The 25,444-nt window shown below is 35.4% G+C and overlaps 1 protein-coding gene across 3 annotated transcripts in view; it reads right to left on the reverse strand.

Moving 5' to 3' along the window:
- Window positions 1–728: 728 nt before the first annotated feature.
- FGF12 (fibroblast growth factor 12) overlaps window positions 729–25,444 on the reverse strand; it is a 585,069-nt gene continuing 560,353 nt past the window's right edge. For all 3 annotated transcript variants that reach the window (XM_009447026.5, XM_009447025.4, XM_526425.8), the window contains one exon: window positions 729–5,612. In XM_009447026.5, the coding sequence (XP_009445301.1) occupies window positions 5,494–5,612 (119 nt within the window). In that variant the 3' untranslated portion in view covers window positions 729–5,493. The remainder of the gene's footprint in view (window positions 5,613–25,444) is intronic.

The following is a 25,444-nucleotide window of genomic DNA, read 5'->3' on the forward strand; positions in this document are numbered from 1 at the left end:
ATGCTGTGTACCTAGATATTCGAGATGAAGCGCCAGTTTGGTTTGGGGATTCTATCTGAGCAACCAGAAGCATCCTAGCAGATACAGATGTTCAAACAAATACAAAGGCTGTATTGAAAACCTTTGAGTAACTTTTCATTTTTATTGATCTCAACTCAGTTTTTCTTCCACCTCCTTTTCTGAACATTCTTCCCAACCAAGCCCTGTTTTGCAAGTATCCATCTTTCATTCAAATGATTTCCTCTACTTGAGAGGCCTTTGTCGTCCCCCTTTATCACTCAGCAAATATCTGTTCTTTTTCAATGGCTGTCTTGCCTCTAATCCCTGATGATGCCTTTGTTGCCTCCTCGGTGGTATATAAAATCTTTTTTGCATTTATCATAGCACATACTTTTAGGTATTGCATTATTTGTTTATTTATGTGTCTGCCTTTGTTGTTGTTGTTTTGAGATTGCAATTTAGTGTATGATGCCTAAACTCAACTGAGCCTCTAGTTGGTATGTTATGAATAAAAGAATAAATGAACGTACTTTAGTTCTTAATCCTTGAAAGCAAGATGTCAGGTTGAGACAAGTAGCTATGTAATTACAAAGACACATTTACTTTTCTTTCAACTCTTCTACAAAATTAGACATCTTTCCCATCTGTAAATCAATTTTTGATATTTTTCTTAAAAATACACAGCGCTTTTTCAGCAATATAGGATAAACACACTAAAAAAAAAAAGGTAGACTTCTCAAAGAAGTTTAATGTTTAAAAAAAAGTGCCAGTATTTCGTCTACGTGCATGAGCATCTCAGGATTTTAATTGTTTTTAATTCCAGGAGGGTAATGATGTATAAACATTTTACAAATCTGAGCTCAGAAAACAATGATTTGAATAATCTGTGCTTTAATGGAAAAATGAAACATTAATTTGTTTAGTTTCTCATACAACATGTTTACTAAACATTTCAGTGCCAATAATTTCTTAAGATTGTAACATTTAACCTTGTATTGGAGCTAATACCAATTCTAGCCATGGGAATATGTTTTGGGCTTTTTGAACAATTTTGAGTAAAATGAATGTCACTGTCTTTAAATTGTACTTGGAGCAAAGACAAAGAAACATCAGCTCATTCTTTCCAACTAATAGAACATTTAATGATGCAATTTTTATTACATTATTTTAAGGCTATGATCATAATGTTAAATATTCTTATTTTTTTTGCTTCCATCTGTTACTAAAGCTGAATACATCATTCTGAACATTATTAATTTTCACTTAACTTAGATTTAAGTATTGAATTTTTAACTTGGGCTCCAGGAAAAATCCTGAAAAATAAAGATCAGCATCTAGCATCCTTTTCCTATTCTTTCACCACAAATTCTCAATTTGATATGACTTATCCTGAAATCTGTATTGGGAAGTATAGATTTCTAAGATAACTTTTTGTAACTAAAAAATAATTTCCTGTGCATCACAAGGGGGATTAAAAATCACCAAAGTACTGAAGGAACACGTGCTTTGATTATTATTCCCACCTGTTTCTTTTTTATTATAAAGTGGCAATTTGTACCATCATTAGAAATGTACATTAATGTATAAAGTTTTGCATTCAAATCTCTTTATTTTTGATTACCTATGACTAAAGACCACAAATCAAATAAAAACTCTATATAATATATCCTTATTTCAGAAGCATATGTATATATACACATATATATTTGTAGAACAATCCACTGTTTTAAATGTAATTTTGACTTAAAAAATGCTATTTACAATTTTATGACAGAGAAATAACCTCAGCCTTTTATGGTATTAAAATGAGCAGGGAATTTTTATGTTTGTGTCTCATCTTGTGCAGATGAAATTAAGCAATATCATGGAAAACCTTCTCAAGAGCAAGGCCTTGTAGACTAAGGTATGAGGGTGAAATCGATTTGCTATTTCTGGGTCTATGTTTTAAAAAAATTACTGGCAACGTAGTCATACTTACTTCTTCACCAAGAAATCAGTGCTCCCAAATTAGGAATTCCAAACTTTTCAATATGCAACCTTTAAGTCTTTCCTTGTCCTTACTCTTGTCTTAATACTCTCATCTCCCACTAGTGGCACCGCAGGACCACCAGTCTAGATATTAGATTGTTGCTATTTTATTAAACAGAAGAGTCTTAGTTCTTTTAAACAAGCTTTCTGAATTAGAACGAGGCCCATAAAGCATCACATTGCATTACATTGATATCTCTTTATTGCACCAATCCATAATGGCTAAAAATGTGCTATTAAATTGTATGTAAATTTCAAAGCCAAAACGATTACTATGAGAATAGGATGGCTTGCTGCCCTCCAATTTGCAGAAGCACAAAAGTCTCTGAATTAGCAAATGGAACTTCAGCTCCATTTGTTTCTATACTTTATTCTGCGAGCTTAAAAATCAAGTAAGGTGTATTGACCAGAAAGCTATTTTGTGAGATTCTCAAAAGTTTTGTTTTCATTCTTAAGCTCGTTGATTTTGAAACTTATTCCAATAAGAACTCAGAATAAACATATCTTAATTTATATCTGCGTAGCCAATTGCAAAGCATTACTAAAAGCCATATTTTTTCCTGGGAAAAATCCCAATGCAACTCAAAAAAAAAAAAAAAAAGCTTATTTTACTTAAAAAGGAAAAGTGACGAATGAATTGAAGACCCAGAAATCAGAACAATGAAAATCAAGGAATTATTATACTTGAAAGAAGCTTGAAAAACAAAGTACTTAAACTCAATCATATTTTTGGATGAAGTTGGATATTATATGTTTATACATGGTAATATTTTTAAAAACTCAGTGAATACTGGCATATTCTATTAAAGGTTTCATGTACTTGAGAAGTAAGCAGCAGTTAAGCAAACATTCACCCTTTGCTCTAAGCTAAATTTTTTGTCAGGTTTATGTGTAAAATAAATCAGGTTTCCAATTAATTCTCTGAACTAAACTGGAAATAAGACAAAGCTAATTTCCAAAACATTTTACTGCAGTGAACATTTGCTTAACATAATACGGAGAAAAACAATATACAAATTGTGTGGTTAGAATTTTTTCTTAACTGCTATCAGGAAGGAGACAAATGTGAGTCTAGATGATAAATGATGAATAGCCACTGAAAATAGAGGGAGGAATTTTGTTAGTGATTCATATCTCTATTTTTTTCATAACAAACTTAATTAAATATATTTTGTCATGAAATCATAATTGTAATTGATTTTTATGATTTGCATCAATTGTGTTATTTATGAAACCATCGTTTTACTGATGAGTGTGTATGTGTGTGTATCATCACTACAAAAGCTCAAGTCATTTCATGCTAAAAGAGCCAGTGTCCCATAGTGTTGAAGTTTCTTTTTTATTTTTTTCAAATAAAATAAGCTTTGTGCTTGGGATTTTTTTTTTTTTTTTTTTTTGCTTCTGGTAGTGACAGGTGTATTTATAATCAAGTTGAATCAAGAGTGACAAGAAGAAATACAGCTAGAGTTATATTTTTCCCCCAAGGGTATTCTTTTCCTAGAAGAGCAAGTCCATTTTTAGAAAATTTAAATGTCTTTATTTGTTACTTTCCAAATATTTTGGTTAAACAAATATCTCTTGCAAATGTATCTTCAAAATCTTTGCCTACATGCATACAATTTGTTCTTCCCAACTGCTTAGGGAAATTCCTTCATTTCATTTTCTGCTAACCTCTAGATAACAGAAATAGGATACCTGGTGAAGGATATGGTCCACTATTGAAGAATAATGATTGTGTAAAGTGAGGGAAACTATATTGACCTTGAAATACGGCAACCAATGGCAAGGTTTGAGGTGAGGGCCTAGAGCTTTTGCAAAGTGTATATATTTTAGGGAGTCATATTTGGAACAATACATGCTGGACAGTAGAGATATAGGAGAAGTTACATGCTATGTCTTCTCATTGATAATATCCATAAATCTGCATACATTTTTTAACATTCTGTTTTGTGTGTTTTTTTTCTTTAAATTTGGATGTCTCTACACCACTCCTGATTTGTAGGACTAAATAGATCTATTTATTCCAATGCAAATTGTATAACATTTATTTCTTCCTTGATTTTTAAAAATACTTTAGTATTCTTAACTATGTATGTGCCTTCTCTTACACTGAGTTCTTTTTTGCTCCTTTCAGCTGCTCACACAATCCTGTCTGTTGGAGTCATAGCTGCTAATTCCATATTATTTCTCTACACCCCTTGAAAATTTAGTGTATTACTGGTACCCTTCTGTGTTCTAGGAAACAAACGAATTGCAAACTGGACTTGTAACAGGATCATACATAGAGCAACAAATTAGCTACTGGCTTTGTAAGATAGTAAGTTAGGAATTTCACAGTCATGTCTCCAAATTTCATGGCAGAGTTTAAAAAACAATATAAGACTGTGGTAAGGTACAAAGGCAAATGCAATTTGCGTTGACTAATTTCCTAGGACTTATTTCCTTATGTAAAACCCCTGTTCTTTCTTTCCTGCCACAAGACAGGGTACAAAGCTTTCTAAAACATGCTCTCAGGTATCCACACCTGAGACATTGCTTTGTGGATACTCTCAAAGGTGTTCACAAAGCAAAAAAATCAGACCAAATGCTAAGAGCAAGTAACTTATACCTCACCACCTGGACATGGCACTGGCAAAAGTCACTTCAGCATTAGAACAGTAATGTTTTTGCTAAATTACTAAAAAAAAAAAAAAAAAAAGAACGAACGAACTCCGGAAATAATATCTTTGATAAAAATGTTATACTCTAGGATAATTTGAAATTATTTTTGTGAAAGAATTAAATTCATTAAGGCTATTCGATGCCATACAAGATTTTCCTTTTACATAAAACAATCTTAAATTACATCTCAAAAATAATTTCTTACACTTTTCTTGATGATAAATGGTTCCTGGCTGTATATTTTATAGGTATTAACATAGTTTATAATTTGGAAATGTTCAATTTCATGGTTACAAAAAAATCCTGCAAACAGAATGTAATGGTGTGTCAATTCCAGATGCCCAAATAAAATACAAAATCAAGCAAAACCACACATCGCAGCATTATCATGAGTTTAAGCTATTGAGTATATAACATCAGTTTGTGAGTTCAATTCTCCAAATCCTTTCCTTTAAAGTAATAAGTTTATTTCATCTTTATTAATGTCTTCATTACAATTAGCCTTCTACTAATAACAATACAGTTTAATTTAATATTTATGGAGTTCTGATTTATTTTTTCCTTTGCTTTTAAGTGTGCTAATCTTTGTGCACGTGAATTTTCTACCACATTGCAACAAGCAAGCTTTGGTTCAATTTTCTTGTCCTACACAAAGGAAGATTTTGAGTGCAGAATCTTAGCCACTAGGTCTTGCGTTGTCATTTTATTTTCCTCTCCTTGGGTGGATTTACTGGAAGGAAATGGGTAAATGGGAAGGAAGGGAAGGGGAAGGGATGAGAGAGGGAAGAAGGGGAGAGTTCTCAGCTATGTTGAATCTTGATTCACAACTTTGCCTCCATTCATGGTTGGTGTTCCAGAACTTTTCCTTGAACGCCCTTGTTTTTCTCCAATTTCATGTAGCGATGGTTCTCTGTACATACACACTGAAAGGCAAAATAACAAAAATTACTTATGACAGTGGACATAAATTTCCTTCAATAAGCTTTTCAAATTTGATTTTACAATATTCTTCACTCTCATCACAAGCTCTTCTTCTTATTATAAAAAAACAGTTTTAACTTGATAATCAGTGAATACACTTAATTTTCTTTCAGTTCTTTCAGTCACAACCTTTTAAACTTTTCTTGAACTGCAGACATTTAAGTAAGTTGTTTTTGTTCTCTCATAGATAAGGCTTGAATCTTTACAGTTTCCTAACCTAGAAAACAGGATTTTCATCCAGAGTCAGAGGAGACATGGGAAATATTACGCTTTTTGGTCCTTAGTCTGCAGTCTAATTCGGGTAGGTAAAAAAATATTTATTTACATGTTGCTAATCTTTACCCTACCATAGGAAATATAATGTATCAAACTGAAATATTTATTGCCATTTCCAGGGCACCCTATGTAAAAAAATAAGGGAGGACAGAGAAAAGGAAAAAAGATGAAGCAATTTCCCCGACTGCCCTACATTTAGCTAAAGTAAGAAACACAGTCCGTGACTTTGTAGTTTTTCATCAATAGGGAATGTGATTATGCAAGCATGAGACTTCAGTTCATATCTATATAAACCATTCTTTTCTCCTCTATTGTATTGTCTGGCTGTAAAGTTCAGTCATCTGTGAGCCATCATGGCTATTCCTAGATAATTGTTTAGAAAGAACAATGTTTTCAAATTATTCAAGTTATTCTTACAAAACACATTAATTCAGCTTCATTACACTCTTGTGAAATAGACAAATGTGACTAGATAAGAGTATATGATATGTCTCAGGTAAATATCAGGAGTTACTTTTATCCTCAGCTTAGGAACAAACAGGTATCTCCACCTATTAAACCATCATTACAAAGATTTGATAATTTGAATGTTACTTGCAACATCAAATAGCTTCCTCCCTTGAACTTTGAGTGGTTACCGATTTGCGAACCATGCTACCCGGATCCACACCCTGACTCAGCCATCTCCTAGCCTTGTTAATTTGGACACATTTTCATAAATGAAAAATAGCATGTTTATGAAGATTAAATGCCTTGCATATAGCAAGTACCAAAAAATGTTTATGAAAATTAAGGAGCTGATTTCTTTGTGAGCATTTTGAATAACAGATCTTCAGAGAATATAGAAATAAATTGTTTTGGCTGAAAGTATTCTAAATCCAAAACTAGACTAAAACAGAATTTAGAATACAAGTGAGTGTCTCCTGAGACTGGTTCAGTGATGAGGAGACAGATTTCTTCCAACATATTCTATTACAGAACTTCTTAAATGTTACCGTACATGGGAATCACCTAGGCATATTGTTAAAATGCAGATTATGAATCAGAAGGATTGTAGTGAGCTTGAGAGTCTCCATTTTAAATAGATCTCAGGTGATGTTGATGCTGATAAAACCCAGACTACACTCTGAGTAGCAGAAAATATATGAATAAAATATGTGTGTTAAGGCTGTTATGTAAATTAGCCACATATATTTTAATGAGATTTAAAAATATTTCAATTACTGCACGGATGGCTCTTCCAACATCCCCAAAGGACTAAATGCCCTTGGCTGAAGTAACAGAGTATACAGAGGAAACCAGCTCAGAGAGTAGATCATATAATTTTCAAATGACACAAGTAAGTCATTCAAGTTTGTCTTTCTTCTTCTTTTTTTGTTTCAACAAATAGAAGATCCATAGGGAATATCTTGCCAGAATCTTGAAGTTCCCTAAGTCTAATAGTGCTTACCTCTCTTTCTATTATAAAAAAATTAAAAACTCCAAAATTAAAGCATAGTTTTTTATTTGTGCAAAATACAACCATTTACATAAAACTGCTCAATGCACAGGGGAACGCAAGAAGCAACGAAGTGATTTAGCTGGAACGCTATTCATATGATACCATAAAATAGTTCTTCCCAACTCTGTCACCTAATCAGCTGTGAAAACTTACACATCTGCAGGTCACCCCACAGATTGCTAAATCAGAATCTCAATGAATTTACAAAAATCTCCTTTTTAAAAAATAATATATTTTGACCTGCAAATCCTTAAGCTTCATCCGGGGATACTTGAGGAATAAATTTTCTAATTTTCATTAAAGTGTATATTTTTATCTTTTTTTTTTGAGACGGAGTCTTGCTCTATAGCCCGGGCTGGAGTGCTTTGGTGCTACCTAGGCTCACTGCAAACTCCGCCTCCTGGGTTCACGCCATTCTCCTGTCTCAGCCTCCCAAGTAGCTGGGACTACACGCACCAGCCACCATGCCTGGCTAATTTTTGTATTTTTAGCAGAGACGGGGTTTCACCATGTTAGCCAGGATGGTCTCGATCTCCTGACCTCGTGATCCACCGGCCTCGACCTCCCAAAGTGCTGGGATTACAGGCGTGAGCCACCGCGCCCGGCCTAAAGTGTATATTTTTATCATTTTTTAAGCTGAGTTTCTTAGAGTTGCAATTTCCTTTTTAGTTTTTTTATGCCACAGATTCTACCCAAAACATTCACTTGGACTTTTATCTTTTTTTTGTTGTTTTCTATTTCTCACTTGCACATAAAATACTTCATTTGTGTCAACACACAATGTTACTGTTATAATTACTGCTGCAGATAACTTTTCCAGTAATTTAACCCTGCTGGCCATCCTTATATTGAGAGGTATTGCAAATTGACATCTGAAAATATACAGTGTTTCAAAAAGACCAAAAGTCACCAGTGCCACAGCAAGATGTAAAATTTGCTCTTTTTCTCATACAACTCATTTTCTAATTTCCCAATCTTTGCACTAAATGGAGTAATAAAATTAAGGGTTTTGAAAACCTAGTTCATGTCCCAGTTAGAAAATGACAAGTAAAAGGTAGGTTTTCCAGTTCACTGATAAAAACCGCCCTCCTCCTCAATAAATCAAATAGGTATTTGAATTTCTATACTTCTGTTAACCAAAATAAAAAGATGTTCAGAGAAAGCAAACTAAAGTTATTCTAGAAACTGCATGCAAATACAAATACGGAGAGCAAAACCTTGGTCACAGCAATAGATTAAATGTAATTTCTTGAGCATTAATTTTCATTGTTATTTACAGGACCTAGGATTCAGTAACATATCTAAGAAGCTGACAAATCAAGGGGAATAAGTCTCAATCAAATTTCTGAATTACAACGTAATTAAAAGACCATAATCCAATTAGAAAGCAAAGAAAGAATAAAGTACCTCCCTTCAGTAATATAACTGCCTTACTACCATCCATAGTTGCATTAACACTTAATGACTGCTATTCTGAATGTACATGGGAAATAATGAAACAAAATTGAGGAAGGAAACAAGGCGTAAGTGTTCTCTAAAGTGCATTATATGTGCAAAATGTAAACGAAAATCACCATGATGTATATAGCAGCCTCAATGATAATTCCTTGAATAAAACTATCATTTCAGAGTATTCAAAGCAATTTTAAATTGATTAACTAAATTTTACAATTATAACCCAGTGAATATAGTAGGTGAGAAATTATCACCCCCATTTTTTTTTAATATAAAAGAAATTAAGCCACTTCCATAAAGTCAGATAGTGAGTAGTGGCAGGGCCAGGATGAATATTTAGGGTTTCAAGGTCCTAGTTAAGAGTTTTGAATAAAATAAGAAATACCATAATTTATCCAACAATGTAAAATGACTGACATATCAGTGTTGGAATTCTTATGTCTGTATGTTAATCAAGATTTAAGTTGGCTTTAACTTCACTAAATAGTCCTAAAGTCATTCAGAAATGGTAATAAAAGAAAACATATGGCTGTTATAAACAAAATCAAAAAAGAAACTAACAAGAGTTGGTGAGTATGTGGAGAAATTGAAACCCTTATTCATTGCTACTTAAATGTAAAATGTTTCAGCCACCGTGGAAAATGAAATGGTGATTCCTCAAAAAATTAAATACGGATGTACCATATGATCCGGCAATTCCACATGTAGGTGTACACTCAAAATAAATGAAAGCAGGGACCCCAGCATCTATCTGTACATCCACGTCCATAGAAGGATTATTCACTGTAGCCAAAAGATGGAAGCACCAAAATGTCCATTGACAAATGAATGGGTAAATATAATGTGGCCTATACATATAATGAAATATTATTCAGCCTGAAAAACAAAATTCTGACACATACTACGACATGAATGAACCTTGAAGAAATTGTGCTAGGTGAAATAAGCCAGTTACAAGGAGCCAAATATTGATTCCACTTATGTGAGATACCCAGAGTAGTCAAGTTCACAGATGCAAAAAATAGAACTGTACTTGCCAGGGGGTGGGGAAGAATGGGGATTTCTTATTTAGTGAGTACAGAGTTTCAGTTGGGGAAGATGAAAAAGTTCTGGAGTTGGATGATGGTGATATTTGCACAACAATGTCAATGTACTTAACGGCAATGAAACATATACTTAAAAATGATTAAAATGGTAAATTTTGTATTATCATATTTTATTAAAAAGCAAACAAACAAACAACTTGTTCTGAATTGTCCTGAGTATAAGGTATAAGAAGTGACTATTAAAGCCAGAGGTGTTCCATTTGCATAGGAAGAGCCAGCAATTCCCCAATAATAAAAAAGCATTAGTTTTAGAACTGTATTAAGGAAGAGAGAGTTGAGATATAACTGAGGAGGAGGTACAGGGCGAGGAAAAGGATAGAGGAATCTGATGAAAATATTCTAGGACTGTGCTGCCTAGTATAGCATCCATTTGGCCATATGTGGCCACTGAGCACGTACAATGTAGCTAGTCCTAATTCAGATGAGACACAAGTGCAAAAATAAACACTACAGGACTGGGTAAAATAGGGAGGTGATGACGAATAAGAAGGATAAGGCTAATTTGTGTCAGAGCTTGCTGAATTCCAGGCCAGAAAATTTAAACCGTGAATATCATATATATCAGCCTCAATATGATAGCAAATGAAGAGTTAATATACTTAGTTAATTAAGTGATATGATAGCAAATGAAGAGTTAACGTCCATCCGACATGAGTGTATAAAGAAAAATCTATTAATTCCTTTATGTAGAAAAATGTCTGGGTTTACGTGATATGGATACAACTAGTCAGTATAGTCAAGAAAAATCATTCAAACTGAATCTCACTGGGTGAACTCTGTAAGGAATGACTGGCAGCATTTGAAACTTTTATGAGTTGTTCTGGTGCTTTGCAAACACAATCACAATTTCGTAGGAATAAATCGAGCTGAAGACCCACTACGTGTATAGGGCCCACTGCTTCACTGCTTATCTAATATACCCAGTCCAAGTACCATAATTCTGAATGCAATTGAAAGGTGAGGTTCATTTGGGCGATCTAAATCATGTTCTTTTGTTTTGGGGGGAGCTTAAGAAGCCTAAACAAACAAAAAATAAATTAAGAATTACTAATGTCATTGCTTCTGGCCTTTTGGCTATGAACAAGTATGGAGAATTACTAATACCACATAGAAAATGGGAATCACATGTACTTGATAGTAAAATTTATTCATGATCTTATATAAATATCAGTACTAGAATTTGGAGTTCTGCTACTAATTTCTAATCACATACTATTAAGCAATTAGGGGAAACCTTTAGCAAGTATGTCCAGAGAACTGTCTAGGCTCTGACCTTCAATAGCTACATGAATTCTACAACTCTTAAACTGTGGTTCTCAAATTATTCTTATCCTATGCCAGATTAAGTTTCTCCCTTCCTAATAATAAGATTCTTATTATTAACCAGAAAGATTCCTAGTCCCTTGATTTGTAGTAGCTCGAAGTGCAATGTATTTCAAGAGGGACTTTTTCCAACTCTTTCTGCTATAATGAGCAATATTATTTCACCAGGAATAGATTTACCATGCTTTAGGAGGTGCTAGAATTTTTTTTAAATCTCTTTTTTTTCTTCAAAATTTTTTTTCCTGTTTCCTCTGTGTTATGCACTGGAGGCCACTTCAGCTATGAGAACAAAATTTGATATTTTAGTTCTTATGATAAGCAGTAATTTCTAGACTGGAAATAACATGAAAACAAAACAAACAAACAGAAACTCCCTATCTTTCTTGTCTTCCCAGTTCCCCAACCCTGTTTCACAAAAACTCAGATTCAGTGGCACTTCTCATATGAAATTGGAAACAAATCCTCTAATTTAGACAATATGGGATGTTACTAGTTAACTATGTCTCACTCAGGACCTTGGGGCAACACTTGTGATATAGATTTTATTTTCAGCAGGTATGATGTTATAGATAGTACTTAATATAAAACTGATTTAAACTTTGTTTCTCTCTGATTGCACTTGATACTATTTTTCCAACACAGTTTCAGTACCCAAATTTCAAGGATGTTCAGTGTCCTAAAGATGCATGGCCTGCAAGATAAATAAACAATGTTATTTCCCTTTCATCTGGCCTTCAAGATAAATAAACAATGTTATTTCCCTTTCATCTGGCTTTTCTGGGTTGTCCTTGATCAAGCCGCTTGCCCTCTTTCTATTCATTTGTCAAGTACATAGAGTAGGAAAAGAAATATTTGCTTCCCTCACCCCAGGATATTTCTGAAATAAAATATCATTGTTCCTCTAATCCATGTGTCATCATAATAGTTTTGGACAAATGGTAAAATACGATCATGTTTTGAAGAGGAAGCATTTCTTTTTGGTTCTTCCGTACTCTTACTTCAAATCAAAGCACACTCTTATTTCACTTCTTTTCTTCTTATTTTTCCTCTATTCTGACTTACATTTCAATTTTCTTCCTTCTTCTTAATGTTTCTTTCTATTCATGCTTTTGACTTTTCTAGAGCTATCATAGATTGAAACGGAGAGATTCAACCCAGCTTTCTGAGTGAAAATAAGGTAGAGATTTGGTGCGAGAGTGTTCCTCCTTATTTTTAGACACAAGGACAAGCAAGTTTCTAATAACACAGCTCACAGTATGTACTACTTTAAAGCACAGTATTTACTAGGAACCAGTTTAACCCTTGAATGTCAGCAGAATGCACTTGTGAGATAGACAGTAGTTACCAGGTGACCCAGCACAGTGAAGGTTTTGATTTTAACAGCTGTCTGAGCATGCACTGACCATGTAGCCATAGAAAGCCCTGCAGTTCTGCAGTTCTGGTAACACAAATACAATGCAACACTTGGTCAGAACAGGACCATAATATATTGACTCTGTGATGATATATGGTATTTGTTCTATTTATTTAATTCTTGCTTCATTTTAAAGTGAAAAATTACACTTTTAGAAAAGAGAAATGTGAAATATATATCACTGAGCTTTGAAGTATTGTCAAAAACACTCCATTTTCTCTTTGTAGGATTAGGTATGGATTTTTTCCAGGGCAAGCTTTCTATTTAATATTTTTCTATTACATTCTTTTCACGGGTGCCTGTGTTGCAAATGCAGTTATCAGAATATGCAGGCTTTCCTTGCCATCGCGATGGCTCAGATTCCCCTATTTACAACTTCTAACATTCAACAATAACTTCTATTTTAGTTATAAATTTCTTCTGAAAAAATTACAGTGAAACAATGACTTTCTTAAAAGTATGAAAAAAGTAAAATCTTGGGCATTGCTGTTATTTATAAAGCACACAGCTATAATAAACCGGGTGCCAAGTACCATCCTATGGGTACTCTCCTATTAAGCATTAGTCATCCTCATAATAATATCTAACATTAACTGAGCACTTACTATATGCCTGCACATTATACATACAAACAGTTTTTTAAATGACCATAAAAACAGATACTTTTAGTGGCCTGTTTTGCAGTTGAGTAAACTGAAGAACAAAGAGGGTAGCCTGTCCAAAGTAATATAGCAATACAGGGCAGTCAGCTGTAAAATCCATTTGAGATTAACCCTGGTGCCCCTGCTCTAAGCTGATAGCCTAACAGTCGAGTATGTCTAAATATGCTGAAAAACATAAAACTGTTTTGACTGGTCGTAAGTCAAACCTTGACCCCAAACCTCATGGTTGTACACAGCACTTTCTGGAATTCTACTACATCTTTCTGGTCAATCGGCTCTCTCATGCTTCGCAAGTTACTTATTTCACACCCTCCCCTTGTACCTCAAGCTTCCAATACCACCTCAGCCCCTCCACAGACTCAGGAAATAGACCTGCCTGCTTTTCCCTTTTTTCTTTCCTTCTTTCTTTCTTTCTTTCTTTTCTTCTTTCTTTCTTTTTCTTTCTTTCTTTCTTTCTCTCTCTTTCTTTCTCTTTATTTCTTTGTTTCTTCTTTTTTCTTGCTTTCTTGCTTTCTCACTTTCTCGCTCTTTGTCTCTCTCTTCTCCCTTCCTTCCTTCATTTCTCTTTCTTTCCTTTTTCTTTCTTCTTTCCTTCCCTCCCTTCCTCCTGCCCTCCCTCTCTCCCTCCCTCCCTCTTTCTTTCTTTCTTCTCTTGTCTTTCTCTCTCTCTTTGTTCTTCTTCCTTCTTTCTTTCTGTTTTTTCCCTCCTTCTCTCCCTTCCTTCCTTCCCTCCCTCCCTCCCTTCCTTCTTTCCTTCCTTCCTTCCCTCCCTCACTCCCTCCCTCTCTCTTTCTTTCTCCTTCCTTCCTTCCTTCTCCCTCTCTCCTTCTTATTCTTCCTCTTTATTTTCCAAGACAATAAACTATCTGACTTTGCATTTCACTTAGAAAGGAGAATCAGATGAGGAATGTTTTCATGGCAAAAATTACCAACCTATGGACATCTGCCCCCACATGTTCTGACTCCTGCTTGTTACAATGTTTGCACTATGCAGATCTTATCTAAATCTAGAGCGCCATGGTGTACTCAATCCCAGACCTTCTACTCAGTGTTCTTTGGTGTCCCTCTCTCCTGTGATCCCAATGTCTGCTTATCCCAGATTGTTCCCATCAGTATATGAATGTATGAAATAGCTTTAAAAACAAAGAACCCTACCATGTAACTGTCATGTTTCTCACCAGCTCCCTCCTCATTTCTCTACTTCCTTTTTATAGCAGCAGTTCTCAAAAGAACTTTAATATTCAATATTACCTTCTTCTTTTCTTTGCCTCCAGTTATCATTTAATTCTTTCCATTCAGACTTATTTCTCACTGTTTCACCAAAATCACTCACGTCAAGTCACTACTGACCACGAGTTACAAAAGCAAAGATCAATTCTCATTTAGCAGCTTGGTAGACACTCCAGCAGTGTTGGATACAGTTAATTATTTCCTCCTTTTTCACAAGATGTTTTCACTTGGTTTCTTGAACATCAATCAAAATAGCCTAGTCTTTCTGCAAATCACTGGCTACTCTATTTTATTCTCCTTTGCAGGAGCCTCCTTTTCCAATAAATGTTAGTGTTCCCCAGGAGTAAGTCAGCAATTACATTCATTTTCTTAGCAGTGTGAAGAAACTAGGGAAGTATTCTCCCCATTTCTTGTCACAACTATAGTGATGGAGGTCAAGGTGGTATTACTAATATTCTATAATGTGAGAAAGTTCCACACAATAGAATAATTTTTCCAAACAAGATAGTCTCCCCATTTGAAAAGTAGTCATAGAACCTAGGGCAGTGGTTGTCAAGCGGTGGTGAATTTGCCTTCAGTGAATCTTTCACAATGTCAGAGACATGTTTGTTTGTCACCACTAGCGAGGATGATTTGCTACTGGTATCCTGAACATAGAGGCTATAGATGTTGCTAAATATCCTCCAATGCACAGGGAAATGCCCCACAACAAGGAATTACACAACCCAAAGTCCCAAAATGTCAGTAGTGTCTGAGTTGTAATAACCAGTACTGGGGGATTACAAGCGATTTTAAAATGTCATATTTAAGTTGTGTGTGTGTGTGTGTGTGTGTGTGTGTACACATTTCAGCACACAGACCCATTATTCGCCCAGTTCATCATGCCTAACACCTAAAAGTCATCCCTGATTTCTGTCTTTATCTAACAACCTACATCCAATCCATTAGCATGCTCTATCAGGTCTACCTTCAAAATGAATTCAAAGTCATTCTCTCTACCTCTAGTTATAAAACCCTAGAGTCCAATCTAATACTATCTTGCTTAAGATCCTGGATGATTTCAGTGCAATTCTGCTCAAAATCTATAATGAATCCCCATCACATTAACCATAAAATCTAAAGTCCTGAAGGTGGTTACAAGCCCTCAATTTATAGAGTCTTTCCTTTCTCTCTAAGTTCATCTCCTACCTTCCGTTCCTTTAATCAATCCATTCTAGTCACATTGGCTTTCTTGCTCATTATTAGGCATCCTCGGATTCTATAAAAGCCTTTGGAATCTGTCAGCTTTGCCTGCAAAAACCTTGTACCACATCTTTGCATGGTTTACTACTAAATTTCATTCAGATTACTGTTCAAACATCATTTACGTCATCTTCTCTAAAAAATTTACCTTCATCATCCTTTTAAAAATAGTCCCATATTTTTTTCTTGGAACTAATCTCTAGTGATGTTTTAAAATGCTTGCTTATTTTTAATTGCGTATTTTTTACCCATTTCTAGACATAAATGCTATCAAGTCAAAATTGTCTTTCCTTGAGTACTAACTGTGTCCCCATTAGTACAGTGAAAGACGCTTAGTAGATGTTTCATAGTTATGTTCCAAATGAATATTCCTATCTACTATGCTACAGTGACTAACTGAAGAAGTCTTTGGTTGGAGTAAAGCTGATTTTTCTTTCACCTTTAAAGTCAGTGAATCTTTACTTTATCTAAGGTCCTAAACTTGGGCTGAGTTCCCTGAAACTGACCAATATAAAGGTAAAATAGATGACTTTGACACAAATGGAGCAAGGAATACTATACGGTAGACAATATTTATCAAGCTCCTTTAGTTGTGATATTTGAATAATCAAATAATAAGCCTCATCTTCACAGAAATAAGAAAAATCAATGAAACAGAAAATAAACCAAGAAAGTTGACGACCACCCTTACCTTTCCTTGTATATATGGTGCATTATAGAGTCTAGAAAGGACAGAGATTCTAAGGATCATTGCATCAGACAGTTCCCTAAACTTAGTGATTGTCAAGGCATGACCCCTAACCACCACCACCAACAGCAGGAACGTTAAGAAATGCAAATTATTTGGCCAGCTCAAACGTACAGAATTAAAAATTCAGGAGATGGGGCCTAGCAATCTATGCTTTAGTGGGCTCTCTAGGTAATTCTGATGCACACTCAACTTGTAGAGTTGCTGTCCTTAATTCTTCCATGAGAAATACCCGGATGTTCTAAGAATACACATTTGTATCTATGTCTTGCCTCTGCAGATTCTAATTCATAAGAAGTTACACACAAATACACACACGCACACAACTGATTAACTAAATTGAATAACTTTAAGGAATGACAGCACCTATTTACACACACACACACACACACAATCACATCACATTTGTAGTAGGACAAGCATGACATCTGAAGTTACAAGGTAACAATTCTAGTTTTGCTTCTTTCTAGCTGTATACACCTAAGTGAGTTAACCTCTAGAAATGACATCTTTCTCGTGTTTAAAATAGGGATAGTAAATCTTAACCTTCATACTTCCAAGGATTTAGTGGCTATTACATGATACTCTGGTTCAGAAAGCATGTTGAAAGGACAATATGCCATTCAAATGGAATATAAGGTGGTATAGCTGCTACTAATTATCACTTTATACTGTTGCTGTATTCTTGACAGATCCTTTGAAATTTGAGAGTGCTAGCAGTAATTTTTAAGTGTCAATGTCACTCTGTAGTGGAGAGTTGAACAACCTGTGTGTGGGAACACTGGAGTTGTTCTGACAAATTCTGTTTTCCAAATAAAAACAATTTAACTTCTGTTTTTAATAAAACTAAAACATGAAACTCTATAAAGAACCTCCATCGACTACTAGTTACCATCAAAGACAAATGAAATATGATTAATCATTTTATTACTACAAATTTAATTGAATTTTCCTTGGTCCTCTGTAATTTCCGAGAAGCTGAAAGGTTAGACTGCTGTGTTAGTTAATGCACCATTGAAGATACTTAATTGTCTTAATAGCAGATCATAGAAGGGTGTGGGAAATTTACCTAAAGCAATTTCACACCTGAATGAATGTTACATGGGATCCTTTTGGAACTGTGGGAGAATTTTAAGTGCTGGTTTGGAAGAAATATACTGCCTTAGAAATGCATTCACTGTGCTATACATATTTACTATAACGAGTTAACAACTATAACGTTGTGAACAAAAGCGTCTGTATGTTTGTTTAGAAAGAAAGAAAAAGCAATATTTGCAATGAGGGACAAAGAGAGAGAAAGAGGAAGAATGTGTGGGGAAGAGGTAAGAGGGTTGTATTAAAGACTACATTCAGAAACCAGAAAAAACTGGTTTGAATAAGTTACAAGGGTTTGCAGGAGGAAAGTATCACAGGCTGGCAGAAACCCAAAACGCAAAAGAAAGAGTTGCAGCTATTATCCTTTCTGTAATTAAAACAATTACTGGCAGAGAGGTTCTTTTTTGCTCCATCTTTCTGCTTTTGTCTTTCAGTATGGTTGGGTCCAAAAGAGAACCAAGGCATTTATTTCTATTTCCAGTTTATTGAGATAAAAATATCAAATTTGGCATTAGTGTCCACCAGTTGGAGTTTTATAACATCAGGACTCCTGATTTGCTCTGTTCTTTGGTGTCTTATTATGTAGTTTTGAAGGGATTGTTATTTTCCTTCCAGATTCCATTTTCATTGCCTTTAATTTCTCATGCAATGCCACATCTCACAGCATTTTTCCAATACAAAACACAGTAAGACAATGTCCATTTTCTAAGACAAAATGAAAAAGGCATTTCATGTTTGATCTGACAGAATTCTCTTGAAAAATCCAACTTTTTTTACAATGTCTAATTTTCATATTATTCCTTTGAAGCAGGTGGAATTTATAATAGACTTTATCTTCAGAGATGACTGAGGTGGAAGGAGATAAATTATTTTCTCAAAATTACTTAGCAAGGCTGCTCTGCCTATGGAGTAGCCATTCTTCTGTTTCTTGACTTCTCCAATACGCTTGCTTTCATTCAAAGAAAAATTGCTTAGGAAATCACTGCCAAATTTTGACCCAAAGAATTAGACACTTCTGTATTCTTGGTTACTTGATTTCTATTAGGTTGCTCTAAGAGGTGTCAATTTAATAAAATAATTGGCATTACCTCTACTGACTTCATATAGGAATTTAACCCTGGACTAAAACATACCTGTCTCGATAGTAGTAGGGAATGTAAAAATGTAACATATATAGTGTACTTAATTTCATGTCAGAGGGACAATTTATATTACATTAGATTTAGTCCAATATATTGATCACAATAATATGAATAAATTTAAATCATCCATGGCCAGATTTGACCAAAAGGAGCTTAGAAACACCAAATTCAGAACGCTGCATCTCAAACTCAATGCCATCAGAAATCCCCTGCACAGGGTTTTAAACCTATAGAGTCCTAGGTCCTACCTAGGTTTCAAACATCAGATCACTTTGGAGATTTGGTCTGAGAATCTGTTAGCTTCTAGGAACACTACAGATGGTTCTGATACTGATGTTTGGGAAACAACAGTTTACATTCTGCTGAGTCTTAAATCAGATTCTATGAGCTTAAAGCACCAGTTCTAACAAAGAAAATGGAAACCATGTATATGGCCAAGTGTGCATAAGTGTGCGTGTGTGTTTGTGTGTGTGTTAGTACTGTCTCCCCACTACAAAATAAATTGGGAGAAATAAATCAATATTCCTTTATTCCAAGTTTAATACTTCTGTATGGATGGCTCTCAAATGATCCTATTTGATCTTATTTGGAAATATATTTATTTCTCCAGGTCTCAGCTCTTGAAGCTTAAATCTTTGCAAAGTACACAGACTTTTTTTTTCAGAAGGGAAGAACCAGATCCTAAATACTCAGCCACCTGCAGTAGCTGAGCAATGTGCTTCTTGAAGGAGGAGGGAGGAGAAAAGGAGGAGACTGTATTTTGTTCTTTGTCAAAGAGTATTTGACTGCTATATCTGATGCTAAAGGGGGAGGTCACCACTAAAACACTTTACATCTGGGGGAGTTACTTATCTGTGCTTTGAACAATACTCTGAAAGAGCAGAATTGAGAATCAGGAAGCCTGTGCTATTGTCCAAAATTCCAGGGGAGGGGACCCATGTAAGTAGAGGTTTATATGCAATGTACATAGTAATGTGCTTAAACATCAAGGCCATCTATCAGAATAGGCTACCCTGGAACCCCTCATCAACGCTCCTGTTCTCTAAACACAGGATGAGACGTGAAAGAGTGAAGGGAAATGGGCTGGTGGGTAATTATTATCATGTTATCAGTGTAGGACTTAACCATCCTCAAACTGGCAGCGCTTAATTTTGGGAATCCGGACATTCAAAAGACAACACCAGCAGGACTGGGATAAAGGCAGACATATGTGAAAAACAAATAAGCAGTAAAAAACAAAAGAACAAAAGCAAAACCCAAAACCAAAAAAAACCCTACTTTGGCTTTTCCTCCCTAAGAGGTCAATTCCCTTCACAAAGGAAGGGCTCATTTACCGTGCAGTGCTGGACTCTGTTAGGATGTTAACAGTATTACCACTGGACTTACAGGGTTACAAAAATGCCTTTAAACATTACAAACAAAATAGTCAACAATTTTTTTGGTTAACCCATTAGCAGCAAGTTAGCTAATCTCTTATGCTCTCATTTTCTAATCGTTTTCTAAAAGTGTCATCTAGTTATGTGCTTTATACCTGCCCTATGGAAAAATATTATCGAAAACTTTATTTATTTATTCACTTATTTTTGGGACAGAGTCTTTCTCTGTTGCCCAGGCTGGAGTGTAGTGGTGCAATCTCAGCTCCTGGCAAACTCCACCTCCCTGGGTTAAAAGTGATTCTCCTGCCTCAGCCTCCCAAGTAGCAGGGATTACAGGTGTGTACCACCACACCTGGCTAATTTTCGTATATTTTAATAGTGAGGAGGTTTCATCATGTCGGCCAGGCTGGTCTTGAACTCCTGGCCTCAAATGATTCACCTGCCTCAACTTCCCAAATTGCTGGGAATACAGGTATGAGCCACTGCGTCTGTCCTAAAATCTATTTAAATGTAAGTTATGGCTAGGATGCCTTTCATCCTATCCCTTCATTAAAAAAAAAATCACAAATAATGAAAATAGCTCATAAAGCTGTAATTTATTTATTCAATAATTCAATAAAGAAAATATGTTTAGACCAGTTTTACATGTAAATTCTATGCTAGGTTCTATGAAGGAACATGGTTTTACAGTGAAGGGCTTATAACGACTGCCACACAATGTCATTGCCAAAGAACTTTAGAAATCATCTGGTCCAATTTTTTTTTGCTGAGTGGAAATAAACCTTGTTAGAATTCACCAGAAAAGAAGTGATGCATTGTTAATTCTTTCTTGCCTAGCTTGAATATGGCATTCCATTAACTGTTTTATCTGTTTGTTTACCAATGTGTTTCTCATCATATCATGTATTTCTGTCTCAATTTTGCATGATTTAAAACTAGTTTACTATTCAAATTGCATCATACTATAAGGTTTCTGCTTTGCTATCACTGACTTTTCTGAGTATTTGCATATTCATAGGCTTACTTCAGATTGAAGGGCAACATAGTACAGAGGTTATGTGACATTAGGGTTCCTGGACTGCAACCCCAGTTCTGTATTTATCTATCCCTGTGGTCTTGGACTGGTTACTTAATTACTTTAAATGACGTTTCCTCATCTATAAAATGAGGATAAAAATACAGAACTATTGTGAGGCTTAACAGAGATAACATATGCAACCTGGCTAGCAAATAGTAAATTGATAAACTGCATACAGAAGTAGTAAGACTAGTAATAGCAGTAATGGTGGCAGCAAAAATAATTTGAGTATCCCAGCAGCGAGGAAAAAGGTTTCAATATCCAGTGGATTAATGCCTGACACAACCTCAAGTGTACATATCTTTGATAATAATGGTAACCTGTTAAAATAATTTAATGATATAATGTATAACTGCATGGAGAATCATAAGGTAATTGTTCACATTTTCTGTATTATAATGACATCAAAGCACATAGGAGGCAGAAGAGAACCAACCAATTTCATGTGTTTCATGTCAGTTATAAGAGTGTGGTGATCTCCATTAATCTGCCAGAACTTTTATTTCTAAGGGGTAGGGATATATTGCAGATTTTTAAAAAGAGAAGCAATTAGGAGACATTTACTCAAGATCATTTACTAGGTCCCACTATATTGAAGTTACATCTACATCTTTCTCAGACCTCAGACTGTAGCCTAACTTACCAGTTTCAAATGGGGTTTAAGAACTTGATTGTTCAAGTCAGAATGCTTTGGTTTCAATTCTGGCTTTGCCAATTGCTAGCTGCACGATTTAGGACAAATTACTCAGTATCTCTGTGTTTCATTTTTCACATTTGTAAATGCGGATAATACTGGAACCTACTTCATACAAATGGAATGGAAAGTAAGAGACAGTAATTGAGACGTGCTTAGAATAGCACCTGCACAGAGTAAGCATTTATAAAACTGTTAGCTAAGATTGTTCAATAAGTTAGTTCCCTAAGACAAAAGATAAAGACATTTATAGGGAATGAGAAGGTATTTGGCCTAAAACCAATTAAGTTTTTTTTTCATTTTTGGAAGTAATTATCATCATATTCTATATGCTTCACACCTAGAGAGACAAAAATCCTTGGAAGTGAATAGAAGTATTAGTGAATCTGATTTAGAATGCATTTTTTTCCCCCAGAACAAAAAGAAAATCATTCTAAAGGATCAGTCAATAACATAAAGTAAAAACACGATAATCTACCAAAAGATGTCAATCAGAAAATTAGGAAATCAGAGATATTCTAAAATTAAGAGGATGGAAGCCTGAAGCAGAGTTTTTAGTGTCTCAATACCCATTGTGCCATAACCCCTAGTCACAGAACATTTATTTGGTATATGGCTATCAAAAAAAAAAAAAAAAGACTACATTCTTAGCTTCTTTACACCTAAGTGTGACTACCTGACTAGGTTGTGGCCAGTGGGATAAGTATCATATGGCAGTTACCATGGACAGCTTGAAAAGAAAACTGGCCCTGGCTTTTCCTTCTGTCTTCTTCACCTCTCCTCTGCCCTCTGGCTGGAATAAGATGCTGGTTGGATCATGGGCAGAAGGGCAGATCCAGGGCCGGCATGTGTGGTTGTGTTCCGGGCGCAGTGCACAGTTGTAAATAAGCCATAGCAAAACGCTGGGAGAGAGGTAGTAAAAGCTGGATGCAGCCAAGGCCCTACCAATTGGGAAAGCACAGTACCAGCTAGGATAGCTGGTCTCTAGATTTGTTTTGTGAGAGAATAAAAAACTTTATATGATTAAGCTGCTGTTAATATGAGTTTGTGTTGTGTGAAGACAACCTTAATTCTAATCCATACATATAGGAATGTCCAGTTGTACACGTACATGCTCATCCAGACCCAAGAGGAAACTTGATTAACCAAAGTACAGATAGCAGCTAAAATTAGGAGGGTAGGTTATAGGTATATATATATATATATATATATATATATATATATATACACACACATATATATATATACACATATATATATATATATATTTTTTTTTTTTTGAGAAAGAATCTTGCTTTGTCACCCAGGCTGGAGTGCAGTGGCGTGATCTCAGCTCACTGCAATCTCCACCTCCTTGATTCTCCTGCCTCAGCCTCCTGAGTAGCTGGGATTACCGGCACGTGCCACCACGCCTGGTTAATTTTTATATTTTTAGTAGAGACGGGGTTTCACCATGTTGGTCAGGCTGATCTCGAACTCCTGACCTCGTGATCCGCCCACCTCGGTCTCCCAAAGTCCTGGGATTACAGGCGTGAGCCACCAAGCCCAGCCTAGGTGTATTTTTAAGTGGGGTCATGAGGGTGAAGTTGAATATAAAGGGCATTATCCGTAAAGGGAATAAACACAACACGTGGATTTCTTTTCTTCATACTTTCCTAAATTTTCCAAAATTGTTAATGACCTTGTACTACTTTTATAACAAGAAGAAAATCAATGTAAATGAACAAATAAAAATGATGCAATAATTAAGAGCATAATTCATCAAACATTTCATTTTTGAGAATCCATATATTTCCCTGTGAAAATATTACTTACTTCTCAGGTACCCTTTGCTTAACCCTAAGAAGCAGGCACTTTCCTGCCTTTATTCACACTGCACCTGGAGTGTTTTTGTCTGCCTAATCCCTACCTCTCATCTCAAATTGCAGGAACCTGGCCTAGCCCTGAAGGTAAGTTTAAATATTAGCTTCTCAATGATATCTTACTTTTTGGGAAAATAATAGCCTTTTTCTCTGAGTCCCAATATAAATCCTATATATTGCATCACTTTACATTTTACTATTGCTCTGAGTAAACATATGTCACACCTCTAAGAATATCATAAAGTTCTCTGGCGCATATATTCTTCTTTGTCTTTATAGTTTTCTATTCATTAATTCATTCACATGTTCACTTTTCAGACAGTTGATTATCAAATATCTCTCTATGATATGCCAACTATTATAGAAGACAAAGGGAGATATGAAGAAAAATAAAACATGTTCTGTTCATTCAAAGAGTGAGCTAACCATGAATAAGAGGAGACAGAGTGGCATTGGGCAAATTTAATGTCATAATTTCTATGGGAGAGAAATGTATGCAATGACAAGCTGACCGAATGTTTAGTTCTACTTGAAGAAAGTCAAGAAGGCCATCATGGAAGTATTGACTCTTGAATTATTTTTTTACAAAGACTAATAGACATTTTCCAGGCAGATGAGATAAATGGATAAAAACTAAAGGAGCAGGGGTGATGAACAAAATGAGCCCAATAAGAATGAAAATAGGTCAGGCATGGTGGCTCACGCTTGTAATCCCAGCACTTTGGGAGGCCGAGGTGGGCAGATAACCTGAGGTCAGGAGTTTGAGACCAGCCTGGCCAACATGGCGAAATCCTGTCTCTACTAAAAGTACAAAAATTAGCCGGGTGTGGTGGTGTGTGCCTGTAATCCCAGCTACCCAGGAGGCTGAGGAAGGAGAATCACTGGAACCCAGGGGGCAGAGGCTGCAGTGAGCCGAGATTGCACCACCGCACTCCAGCCTGGGTGACAGAGCAAGACTCCATCTCAAATAAATAAATAAATAAATAAAGTGAAAATATACTGCAGGAAAGAAAAGTTCATTTCATGTGCTGAATACACAGCATGTGAAGAGAGTCCTGAGAGGGGCTAGGGGCTTTGAATATCACATTTCATCCAGTGCTTGGAACATTGGAAGATAGTATTGACTTAAATGTTTGCAGTCACCGTGCTATGTACTATGCACCAGGCATTGTGTACACTGGTTGACTGACCATGCCATATGAGATATTCAGGGGACAGCAAGCTTGACTAAGCCACAGAGTTGCAATGCACTGCCTCAATTTTCTCATTTCCTCTGACAAGGATGTTGAGCCAATGTTTAAAGTGATTATAATGTGACTTCCAGAGGAGAAACAAGCTTACTTAGCCTGTAGTAGAAAGCTTGGCTGAATTCAGGAAATGTGGTTACCCAAATGATGTACTCTCATCCTAGCTAAGGAATTTCTGAGGGAACATAGCCTAGCTGCCAAAAATCGGTTTCCTCAGGAAAAAAAAAAAGTTTATTCTAATGGTCAGTTTGAAATAAATGAACAGAGAATTAAATGATTGTGAGAGAAAAGGTTATAGGCTCACCTGAGAAGGATACAGTGCA

The sequence above is a fragment of the Pan troglodytes genome, chromosome 2 (genome assembly GCF_028858775.2).
Source record: "Pan troglodytes isolate AG18354 chromosome 2, NHGRI_mPanTro3-v2.0_pri, whole genome shotgun sequence".
NCBI lineage: Eukaryota > Metazoa > Chordata > Mammalia > Primates > Hominidae > Pan > Pan troglodytes.